Here is a 12814-nt window from a genome sequence, read left to right on the forward strand (position 1 = left end):
GCCATGGAGGCATACAGTGTATAATAGGGAGCTTAAGAGGTGCAGGTAGGCAGGCTTTTGTTACCACTGGACAGAGCCACTTGCTCTTTCGCCCTGTTTCAGGTTTTTATGCAAAGCTAAAATATCTTAATGTTTAATCTGTCCATATGGGAGTCACGAGTGACATTTTTTTAGTTTAGTTTGAAATGAACCCAAATCTTGTTCCTTGTGACCAGGGTATTTAAAACACTGAGCTTTAGTTTTGTTCTCTTCTAGCCTTTTAATGAACCAAATGAGTCCTGTGTCAGTAAACCTGAAGTCCTTGATTCACTCACTCATGCAGTGTATGTACACAGTGTCGCTGTGCTGGCTAATATACAAAAGACATGATTTTAGGGATTTGCCCTTTTGATGAATAGTTTGACATTTTGGAAAATCTGCTTATTTTCTTTACTTTGAGTCAGATCAGAGGACCACTCTCATATCTGCATGCAAGAGTCTGCAGGCGCTTAGCTTAGCTTAGCATACAGACTGGATATGGGCAAACAGCCTGGCTTTGTTCACAGGTGAAAAAAGGCAGCCTATCAGGTTCAAAGTTGGGTTTTTGTTGAACAAAAATGTTTTGCTGCTGTCAGACAGAGCCAGGCTAACTCCTTCCAGTCTTAATGCTAAGCTAAGCCAAGCTAACCAGCTCTGCTGGCTGTCGCTTAATATTTAGCGTACAGTCATGAGAGAGGTATCAGTTTCCTCAACTAACTCAGTGAGAGAGCAAACAAGTGCATTTCATAAGATGTTGCTCTATTCTTTTAAGTCACTGGAATTTACCTGGTTTACTTTGGCAGATAACTTATGTAAACATCATTGGCAAAGATGCTGCTAGGATGTAAACTTGGCAGCATCCATGAAGGCTATTAAAAACTTAGGAAGTGTGTTCATCTTGAGCAAGCTTATTCTCCCTAACCAGGAAACAGACAGATTTCTCCACACTGGTAAATCCTCTCTATGCTTGCTATATTTGGCCTTGGGTTACATTTTACCAGTTTCCGTGGAGAGTAATTATTTTTTCATAAGCTATGGTAATAGCTTGCCTGTGGGGCTCAGCTGGTGCATTGACCAGCACCGTCTGCAACTATATTTGGCATGTCAACTTTGGAACGCAATTATGTTGCAATGCCACCTCATGGGAGATGACTAAAGATGACCTTCATTGTTCTGATGACTAAAGTCAGCGGCTGAATCCTCGTGGGTCATTTCTCAGGGATGATCACTTGAGTAAATCTAAAAATAACAAACTAGTTTCTGTTCCCAAGGGAAATTAGACTAAACAGCTCATGTATTGTACGTGACATTATCAGATTTTCTCATTTAAATGAGTGTAATTCATATTTACCCTCTTTAAATCCACCTCTTAATATCAACAATCAAAGGCAATTTCAAAAAGCTGCCAGTTGCAGCAGTTTGGTGAGCAGGCGGATGCAGGCAGCTGGTTGTGTTTTTAGGCTCATCTAAATCCTTTGTGTGAATTATTCTTCTTTAGGCGTTGCCGTGGAAACAGAGCAGCTGTTTGGAGAACAGCTAATCCAGGCAACATCGCATTTCAGGACCAAGTTCCATAAATAAACATATGGACAACTCACAGTGAGTGGAGGTGAAGTGAGGAGAGGGCGACATTTTCATGACCTTAAACTGGATGTTTACTCCCTGATGTGAAAAGAAAAACTGAATATTTACTGCAGTGAGATTTGGGGAAATCCAGTATTGTCAGAGAGGAAACCTGAGTGCTGATGCAGTGCAAAGAGCACATGGAGTACAGAAGGAACTGAACAAAGCAGATTAATACAGAAAGCCACTCTGAAATCAGAATCTGAAATATTTCCTCCTGCCTGATTTGATCAGTCACATAACTGAAGCATGACCCCCCGGTTTTGTTTGTCTGGGAAGGTTTATGACATTTATCTTGAGCACTGACCCAGGACCAGCCTCGGTTAATGCTGTTAGCAGCGTGCCACATGCCTCCGTGGATCAGACCCTCTGAGGACACTGTTGACTTTCTGGCCAATGTCGGGGGTATTTTTGGCTCTATGTATCACATGTCAGGTGGAAAAATCTAAATTGTGGTGAGCAGTGTTTCAGTGCACACACTCAGCCGAAGCCCATTCCTTCACGTATAAAAATGTGTTTGGGCAGAAAGTCGTGAAATGCTTTCATGCAGGATGCTTACGCTTCCACTCTGCTGAGACTTGTGGCTCCTGACACCTGCTCTGCTGCTCAGCAAACTGTTGCTGTGGGGAGGGAAGGCAAACACATGGAGGGCCACAATGTGGTGTCAGGCTGGTTCGTGCAGTAACTGGTGGCTCACACACACACTGCTTCGTATGCATGCAGTGCATGCACGCTGCACTGTGGTTCAGTGCTGCTTGCAAGCAGACTTATGACTGTGGAAATGTGCTGTCTGTCTTCATGACAATTAGATGAAACACATGTTGTTTTTGTATTCATTTTGTGCCTTATGTAACTCGAAAAAACACTTTTGATGACAGTTGTCACACAAGATAGTAGTTCTTTATCTTGACTTTCATTTGATTTAATTGGGAGAAGCATTTTTTGTTATACTCGTTATAATATTAGATTTGTCTCCTTGTGTCTTTAGCAGGGAAATGACACTCTGCTTAACAAACTTACACAAGTTGCTGACAACAAAAGTTTGAACCTTGAACTTTGCTCTAGAAAAACATCCAGATTATAGGAATTGACAAATGAGATATGACCTTTTAATTTTTGGGCTTTAGAGCTGCTGGCAGGTGGATTTTGTTGCCTTTGGGTGGAAGCTGGCGAGCTGTTTCCAATCAATGTGCTAAACTATGCTAACCAGCTGGAAGTACAGCCAAAGTGAAAAAACAATAAATTGTAGTTTTACCTATGCGTTGAACTGTTTCTTGGCCAGGTGCAGTAACTTCCTCTGTAACCAGCAGAAACTTGAGGAAGTGACTTGTATCTCCTTTTTAACATTTTTTTTAAAACAGAAGTCATGAAAGGGTTGTGATGTTCTGTGGTTGTAATGGTTCTACAAGTTGTGCAGTCAAAGCAGTGAAATCCTCAACTGTTCTACGGTTTCACAATGCACGTTTCTTGAGCTCACGTTTCCTGACCCACAAACGGACTTTATTCATGACTACCTCTAGCAAAAATAATAAGAAACACTTAACTTTGGAGATTTTATTTATTAAATAAAAAACATATTTCACAATTTTAAATACAAAAAAATGACATTATAACAACAAAAGCATCAATTTAGAACACTTTGTTGCACATTACTTCATCATTATCTCAGCATGGGAGCTGTTGGTGAAGTCTTTGCAGTTACACATCAATTCTGCTTCACTGTGGGGAATTTTCCACTTCATGACATAGAGACACTTTTAGATTTGAGACATCACTGACCTACAGTATATTTTTTTTACATTGACTCACACATCAGAAAAACCCCAGTGTTACTTCCCCTCTACATCATCACTTTAGACCCACAGACCTCCTATAGGTCCCTCAATAGTTTCAAAAGGTCTGTTTATTTAAGTGAGAATGTTACAGTATGTTCTTATATCATTAAAAAGCTTTGGTGATCCTTTGCGTATCATAGTAAGAGAAGATTGCAAACTTCAAGGCAAAGAGGAGGAACAAATGGCTGAGACTGAAAATTAATGAGTTCATCAAGTAAAATATTGAGAGCGCGGTGGGTTTGAGTTGGGACCGACTTTTTAACACATTCTGTTGTCAATGCAAAGCCAGTGTCATTAAACCACAAAGACTTGATGTGTTGGTGATCTCACACACACTCACACACAGTGACAAACATGAACAGCTCCAGTGTGTAGACATGGGTGTCCGACTAAAAGGACTGAGGTAATATTCGCAGCGATGATCGTCTTTACGTTATGACCTATGACTCCCTGTCTCCCTGTCACACGCTCAAACCTGATGTAATATTACAAAAATGCTGCTTTGCAAGGGTAGGTGTTAAAATAGTAAGGATTACAAAGGAGAGACATTTTCACAGCTGTGCAGTACAGCCTCCCTTTGAGCCCAGAGGTCCTCTGTTTCACCTGTGGGTGGGTTGCTGCCTTCCACAGGTCATAGATATCCTCCACGTGACCATGTGAGGTCATCATCTGGTCATAGATGCACAGATGGTAGGGCGCTTTGCCCTCACCTGAGAAATACATATGCTCCTGCGGTGACACACCGATGGCGTTGGCACAGATGCCCATGAACACGTCGTCTATGTAAAGAGTGGCATTCAGGGTCAGTGTGGCTTGGTAGACTTTGTCCGCTACGTCCCTGGAGACGACGTACCCAGCCCCAGCTGTGTAGTCAGGGTATGACAACCACTGGTACATCTCAAAGGACACATAGTACTTACTGTCTTTGCTGCGGATTGGCGGCGCCCCTCTGTGCACTCGACCAATCCAGAAGTCTGTGACGCCTCTGCGGCTCATGTCCTGCAGATAGGTCACCAGGTTGGGCATGTGGACAAAGACGTCGTCGTCAGCAGTCATGAGGAAGCGGGCGTGTGAGCAACGGCTGTGCATCCAGTGGAACTGCAGGATCAGCTTCAGGGTCAGGTTGTGGAAGGAGTCTACAAAGTCTTGTTGGATCAAATCGCCGTGGAGACGATCCTCCTGGATGAGCTGCTCCTGAAAACCAACCCTGTTCCTCTTGCTCCATGACAGCTCCGCCTTCTTGGTCTGAGGTGCTCCTAAAGCGAACACCACCTTGACTGTCACTCCCAGCACATCCTGGATGTAGGTCTCATTACCCCAAGTGGATCTGATGGCGTTTCTTCTCTCAATGTTCTCTGGGGACGTTTTGACAAAGAGGAGGAGGAGGACGTCCTTGTTGGCGCACTTATCCGGGTGGTCCAGCAGGTAGTGGAAGTTGCTGAAGCTCCTGGCTTGCTCGCGAGGGATGGTGAGGCTCTTGTTGATGTAGGCGAAGCGGTTGACCAGGTAGCGGAAGGAGTAAGATTTGACATGGCTGACGACGCTGTTGTCCATCTGCTCCCAGCATACCATTACCACTGACAGCACCAAGCAGGTGGTCATCAGCTGCACACACTGGCATCTTCGTATCCGGCGGAAATTCAAAAACATCCTGGAATCTTGTCACCAGGTGGCAGTGGTCCCTGTCTGGTTGGTGGTGGTGGTGAAGCAGGTGGTGTGCGCGAAGGAGGAGGCGAGATGATTGAGGTTTCGGAGGTTAAGAGTGTTGTTCCAGTGACGCAGAGCAGCGCTTGGTGGGTCTTCCATCCTAGGCTTTCAACATTTAGCGGGAGGCACAAGCGTTGGTGGGAGTCACTGTGTCTGCCGGGAAACGCCCTCCATTACACTCAGAGTCATCCAGCAGCTGGAGACTCATCTTTCACCCATGAGGCTGTCGTCCTGAAGTAGTGAAAGCAGAGAGCACATTTACTATTGTGACAGAGCTGGACGGATGCTTTGTTGAAACACTGGTGAAACCTCAGCTTCTTTTTGTTTAGAAATGAGGAAGTGGAAATGTAAAATACACATTTCTTAATGTCTGCTCACTAATATCCTAACATTTTTCTGTTCTAAGGTCATGTTTTACAAATATGTGCTTTCTCATGACGTGTTCCCTCATGTGCAGCGTTTTGTTTTGTTGTTAGATTAACCTATAGGTGTAGAAACAAATAGAGATTCTAACCATTTTGATTCAATTTAATATCTTCAAACAAATAAAAAAAAAGAGTCAGAAAGAGGACGCATGTATTCACACCATTTACTCTTTCAGAGACACAAATGAAACCACATTAAACTTTTGTGGTCAGATCTGAACTTGGAATTTGACACCATCCACTTGCATTCAGTGTTTCTGTGCAAGAGTAGTAACGTTCGCTGAAAAGTCAAAAGTTAGTGGGTGGGGCAGAGGGGAGGGGCGGGGCGGGGGAGTGCGATTGAATACAAAAGCCAACACAGCAAATGTGGCGATGCAAGCCAGTCCATAATGGAGGGGTTTAAGGTTCAGACCCAGTGAAATCGCTGAGAGTCATGGAAAGCTTTTGGACACAATGGGCAGCGTCAGAATAGCTCGGCAGTACAATGCGGGACGAGAATAACCTGCTTCCGGCTGGGCCTGGGCTGAAACCAAGGGGGGATCATGATGTGCCCAGGGCCTGGGACTCCCACCGCACCCCAAGAGCTTTTTAAGCATCATTGGATGGCCTGTGCCTAATGGGGTCACTGGCTCAGAATGGCTCTCTTTTCTCTCTGGCTGAAAATGAGAAACTCTGCCTCACCTGTTCTTACACAGAAGCACTTATTGTTATATATTTTCCAGCCTACCTGTCATGAAGCAGATGCCAGTTCTATTGTTCCTGTTCGATTACGTTCAGATTTTTTAGCGGGTAATTTTACTGGCCAGTATGGAGATGAGCACACATACAAGGTGGACTGTGACTGACACATATAACATGTTAATGTAAGAGTATAAAAGAGGGTTCTTGGGCATGAAATGGGGCAAGACAACTGGACATACCTCATCCTATAAGGGTTGGTTCAAAAAATTGCAAAAACAGCTTGTTTTTCTCACTTACCTCTTGTGTTATCTGCTGATACTACGCAGGTGGTTTAATGTGCCTGTTTTGAAATATCAGCCTGTGAGGTTTCTTTCTTTACCCAAACATCCCCAAATCCTGGGAAATCAAGATACACTTAAAGTGCATGAAACTGGCCCTTTAAGAATGAGGCATGTCCAGCTGTCCAAGCCCATAACATGCCTTTGTTTGCCTGTTGCCTTTTTGATCATGTATACATATACAAACACCAGCTTATTGCAGTATACAGAAATTTTCCATCAATATTCTGGTGCACGTGATTTGCATGAAAAATTGTGGTCCGGGGGATTACATATTAACTTCCTGAAAACATGCAAAATACAGACTATACGAATGAGCCGGAGAGACGGGGCTTGTGTAACAGGTGCACACCCAACAGCGTGACTGTGATTGATGGATATGGCCTTTATCTAACATTGGATATTGTGTGCTGCTCTGTACCTCTTTTAAATATTCCCAATTTTTAATATTTCTTTGTGGTTTTCCTGAGATGATTCTTATTTTTTGGATTTCTGTAGTCTACTAATAGTTGCTTTTGATTATTGACTAAAGGAGTTGCCACTATGAAACCCTTTAAACAGGTTACTGTGCTGTGACTCTGTCCGGGTGCACGCTACACTGTCCAACGCGGGGCGGGAGCTCAAACACAAGTGTTGATCCTCACTCTTCTGTCTCAGTTGCATCTAAAACAAGCGTTGTGAAAGTGAACCACCCAACTAGCATATTTCCAAAGTCACTATTTGTATAAATAGACTTGAAACACAGAAGGAGGGAGGGAGGGAGGGAGGGAAGGAGGAAAAGCACACCATCACTCGACCGATCATTCATACACTCACCGGCATACACTCTCTGTGTGAATCCGAGACAGAGGTGGCAACAGTTTCCTTTGCCCAGTCCAGTCCTCTCCCGTGCTGCACAGATCCTCTTCTCCGCTCCAAGTTTACTTTTCCCTCAGATGACAGGGAGGTAACGATTATCAGCAGCCAGATCAGTCCCTTGTAAAGCCCCCTGTGTGTGTGTCTGCGTGGATATCTGAGCAAGTGTTCCTTCTGATCCTGCCTCTGCCCTCTGAGTGTGTGTGACTGTAAGTTGCTTGTTCATGTGCTGGTTGCCTTGGTTCCTCTCTCTCTCTCTCTCTCTCTCTCTCTCTCTCTCTCTCTCTCTCTCTCTCTCTCCCCCCCCCCCCCTTCCTCTTTAGTGTGGGGGTGGCCTGCAGGCTGTGTAGGTGTTAGTACAGAGAAGAGGGGGGAGGAAATGATGAGAGAAAGGTCTGCCCTCTGAGCCTCATCTGTGTCTGAGTGACATGCAAATGGTGGAATGACAGAAGAGTATCAGACTCAACCCCTGCCAGATTAGCCGTCTTTTCAAAATGATCCACCAAACTACAGTGGCATCATAACTATTTGCCTTCTGCCATGATTTCTTCTGTTTTTGCATATTTGTCAGGCTCGCATGCAAAGTATGTGTTCACAGCATCCTCCATTTCTCTACTTTGAATGTCCTGGTGCGTGACACAACATCTTCGGAAGCCGTCAGAGACTGGAAAAACACTATACTCTCTATATTCTGCATTCTCTCTCAATCAGCTATCAGAAAATGCTTTCCAAATCCATCAGAGCCGCTCTCCTCTCAGACTGCATGTTTCTCAGCATGAAGGGGCTGAAGGAATAAATAGCTCAACATCTGCAAGATGGACCAGCTCAAAGTCTGCTGACTTTTCCACAAGTGCCACCATGAGGGTGACATTCATGGTTTTAAATGAAATATCTCAGTGTTTGGATCAAGTACCATGAAACTTGGTACAGACAGTCAGGTCAAAATTAAAATTTTCTTTATGACTTAATACTTACAAAACTAATGGCATTCCCATCAGCCTCACATGCACTTTGTGCTAACCTACGATGGTGAACATGGTAAACTTCCTACTGGTTAAAACATTGCATTGTCATCATGTTTGCAAGCTAAGATTAGCATTTAGCTCAAGTCTCATGGAGATGGCTGTAGACTGGCCAAACGTTATACTATAACATATATAAATGGAAGTGTACCAAATGACAAATTCCTTCCCAGGAACCGAGGTAAGAAGACACAGTTTCATATCATTTTACATTTGGTGCACTGTGTGATGTGAGCTTCTCTGGCTTTATGACCTTAATGTGACATCCCAGTCAAACAATTTGCACGCCCTAATGTGTTCACAGATTTGTCAACGTGTACGTAATGAAACTAAAGTAGCTCAGTGTGTGTAAATGCACAAAAATGGAAAATACTGCACATGGTATTCAGAAGTCCTGTGTAGTAAAACACAGTAAAAAATGCATTTATTTAATTTAATGCTGAATGTGTTTTAGTGGAAACCTGAGAGCACACAGAGAACAGTATGGACATACCAAAATAAACACACCACCTTCAAACAGTGAGTGACAGTGTTCCCAGCACACCGCGACTGAGCGAACTGGTTTGCATCAGAAATGGTATAAGGGTTTTGCCTCCACGTACTTTTGAGTCAGTGCAGACAGAACAGACAAGCAGCTTCCAAACAGTCAAACCTCATTCAGTGCAGCTGCCCAGAATTTCACCTGAGAGTTTGGCAACCGACCGGTACAGTAGATGAACATCCAAAAATATACCGCATGACCTGATTAGATGAAATGCTTGTCAGGAGGTCACAGATGAGAAGACTGCGGTGCAAAACCGTCAGGTCCTGCCAAGCACATGACTGATGCATCATGGGATGTGTCAAGGAAAGTGCAAAAGAAGAGGTAAGTGAAGCTGGTGTGCACATTTGCTCACACACATGCAGAAATACACACATACAAAATAAAACTTGCTTTCAGATGATTTATTTCAGGTTTTTCTGCCTGAATAAAAACTTTAGAGCTGCTGAAAAATGGGTTTGGATTCATTCATTGTCTGTGTCAATACAGTATTCACATGATGTATGTGGAAGGTGTTATTAGTACTGAGTACCTCCTCTGCATACTGGCCATGACATGATCACTTCCTGGTCCAACTCTGATGTACAGTAAGAGATGGGCGAGTCCGCCGTCCTCTGTCTGTGTGAAAATGAACTCAGTAGATCAGCAGAAGATAATGAGTCAAATCAACTTGAACAATTTTAATATGAAATCCCCTCTTTGTGTTTGCCTAGACTCTGTAGCACAGAGGTAGAAGAGGGATTTTTATGCTGTAAAGGCTCACTTAGGAAGCTTGATTTGGCTGAGGTACTCAGACCGCTGGAGGCTCAAATTACATTCATTGGATTCATGTTAAGGAGAGTTCAATTCAAAGCCAGTGTGGATCAGTGTAAATGATCACAGCAACTAAAATCATATTATGATAGCCTTGGAGAATATCCAAATCTCTCCTTTAACATCACACTGGCAGCAGTGAGATTATCCTCGCATCAATCCGAGTGCGCTGAGACAAAAGAAAGCAGAGGGAGAGGGTGCAGAGACAGAGAGAATGTAAACAATGAGTGAGCATGATGACATGTCCTCCTGACTGAACGTCCACTAAGCTTCATTCAGCTTCCAGCTAGCATATATGCAGCACACTGGCTGTCTGAGTAAACACAAGCAGTACAGCAATCAATGCACACAAGCAAGCATTAGCTTCGCTCTGTCTGAACACATCTTCAGTCATAGTGTCAGCTGCACTGCTGCTTTCATGCCAAATGCAAACATACGGGCGTCAATATGAACACAAGTAATATTAACTCACCTAGCTGACAAATCTCTTGCATAACAAAACACTGATGGCTGCCGCAAAGAGAGAAATTTAAACACTGAATGACATTATGATTCAGCTGTATCATAAAATAAGAAAAAAACCTGTGTGATCGATAGAGCACTGGAGCTATTAAATTAACATTGCATTACTCTGAATCAAATATTTAGGCTAACCTGAGGCATCGAGTGGGTTTGCCTTTTCTTGCATTATTTAGCAGCAACTCTGAAACATCACAGCTTTCACAGATGTCTGAGTTTTAAGTCACACTGGTGATGGAAACTGGTGAAGTCCCACATCATATGAATGTGGGGTCGCCAAAGCATGAACAACCAAGGAACAAGCAAACGTCTCAGAGATCACCTACAGTGCCCGAACAAAAATCTGCTACGAGAGACGTGTGTTAGTTAGCTTAGCTGGTACATTTCCTACAGACATTCAGCATTTATGGTGTGACTAGTAGTTGCTGTAAAGGCCAAGTGGCCAAGAATTTCCTACATGGGTTGACCACAAACACAAACAGACATGTGATGACAGTGAATTTAGTGGTGCGTGTGTGTGTGTGTGTGTGTGTGTGTGTGTGTGTGTGTGTGTGTGTGTGTGTGTGTGTGTGTGTGTGTGTGCATGAGTCACTAATGACACCAATAGATGACAAAAAGAGCAAATAAGGTGAAGTTTACTCATGTAGCTGAGTCAGAGACATCCTCTGAGCTATGGCTTAATATTAGATTCTAGGGAAGATCCCAAAGTTTCCAAAGACACCAGATATGTCAGGCTACATTTTGGGAACATATTTCATTTAAGTGTAAATATATTACAGCTTCAATGAAGTTCTTGTGTTACCTCGGACGATACTGACAGACAGAGATGCAAAACAGGTTTTTTGCAAATCATCCGGCGGTTGTGTTCATTCTTTGTGAACTGGCTTCTCATTTTCCTACCATAAATGTACCAGCATGCTGCGAGCATGGATTTTTAAAATAGGAGAGCCTCCAGGGCCGAATCCACACATACTATCCACACAGAATGTCATTATCTCTAGATAGCAACAACAGCAGCAGCACTGACAAAAGGCTAAGTGAGGAACCTGCGCAAAGTGTGAGGAAAAGAGCAGGAAGTAGAAGATGAACTCCTGTCTAATGTCTCTTTTAAGTGCTTTCTGATCTAAATGACATTCAAAAAGGCTGCTAAAAGCATATTTAGCCTGTTGAACTTTTTCAGCGGCTCATTGTGCAAAGTAAAACAGCAGAGGAGGTGCTTGTTGCCTGTTACCACATAATTTGAACATGGCTGAGAGTGTAAATCCAGCAGCTGTGAGGCTCAGTTTAGAGCCCAGAGGTGCTTTGGGCTAAAGGCTAACATGCTGAGGTTTAGCAGCTTAATGTTGACCATGTTCACCATCATAGTGTGTTAGCATGCATTCACCAATCAGCACTAAACACAAAGTTCAGCTGAAGACATTATGTCATGAGTTGATACATACACGACACGGCGTCAGTGCAGCAAATTAAAAGCAACCACGTTGATATTATCAAAATAGATTTTATTCTAGACCTTGAAATCTGAGTGATATTACAACAGTCAGATCAGGAGGCTGCAGACTGCAACCACGTGAGTGAGAGAGAAAGAGAGTACAACAAAGGTGATGGCAAAGACAACACAACAAAAAAAATCTGCAAATTGGTATTTACATATTCTGTGTTATAATACATCAACAATTAAATCCAGATTTTAGATTTTTGTTCATTTTGTGTTTGTAACTACAAATAAATCAGATTTACAAAAGTTTTGAGAAGTACAAAACCTTCAAGGGTTCTCCAACATAGCAAAGATAGAATTAACGTTAGTACTTTCGGTAGGAACAAAAAATAGCAAACGCGCTTGAATGCAGTGTAAAAAGCTTATCGTCTAAAAACACAACATTATAAAATACCATTCCACTGTCATAGACATCATTTGAAATAGTGTCTTTGTGGTACAGTCCAATCACTGCTGACTGTGTTAAAGCAAACTTCAAAATAGTCTTTAGCTTCAGTACAAAATTTTTTAAAACAGGAACATTCTGAACAAAACCTCTGAAATGTCCGATGTGTGTGTGTGTGTGTGTATATGCGTGCGTGCGTGTATCAAGCCGTTGGTGAGATGAGACCTGGAATGCCGTGAAGTTGGCTTGGTTCGATTTTGGCGTACCCAGACGGGACACCACCCACCCTCACTTGCCGACTGGAACAATGCACATTTTCTGCATCAATTCTGATTCACCTTTAAGAGCGTTTCAAACATCAGATGTGTCCACGATGGCTTGAATAAACACACCTCCCTGTTTCTCCATTTTTAGTCTAAAGTGCAGAAAAAAACACCCTTCCAAGGGCTGCTCTTTTTTTTTTATTTCGCTATGACTGTTTAATGGTATTTTATAAAAAACCATTCCTCATGGTCGCGACCCCCCAGTGACGCAACACCATCACGTACTGTATT

At 43.0% G+C, this 12814-nt stretch overlaps 1 protein-coding gene across 1 annotated transcript; it reads right to left on the reverse strand.

Moving 5' to 3' along the window:
• Window positions 1–3182: 3182 nt before the first annotated feature.
• LOC139338415 (lactosylceramide 1,3-N-acetyl-beta-D-glucosaminyltransferase A-like) lies at window positions 3183–7691 on the reverse strand. The gene is made up of 2 exons (XM_070973388.1): window positions 7444–7691; window positions 3183–5414 (listed from the first exon to the last, which is right to left on the reverse strand). Exon 2 carries the CDS (start codon window positions 5124–5126, stop codon window positions 3963–3965), a length of 1164 nt encoding a protein of 387 aa, XP_070829489.1. The 5' UTR covers window positions 5127–5414; window positions 7444–7691; the 3' UTR covers window positions 3183–3962.
• Between the last annotated feature and the right edge of the window lie 5123 nt (window positions 7692–12814).

This window comes from Chaetodon trifascialis, chromosome 11 (assembly GCF_039877785.1).
Source record: "Chaetodon trifascialis isolate fChaTrf1 chromosome 11, fChaTrf1.hap1, whole genome shotgun sequence".
Lineage (NCBI taxonomy): Eukaryota > Metazoa > Chordata > Actinopteri > Chaetodontiformes > Chaetodontidae > Chaetodon > Chaetodon trifascialis.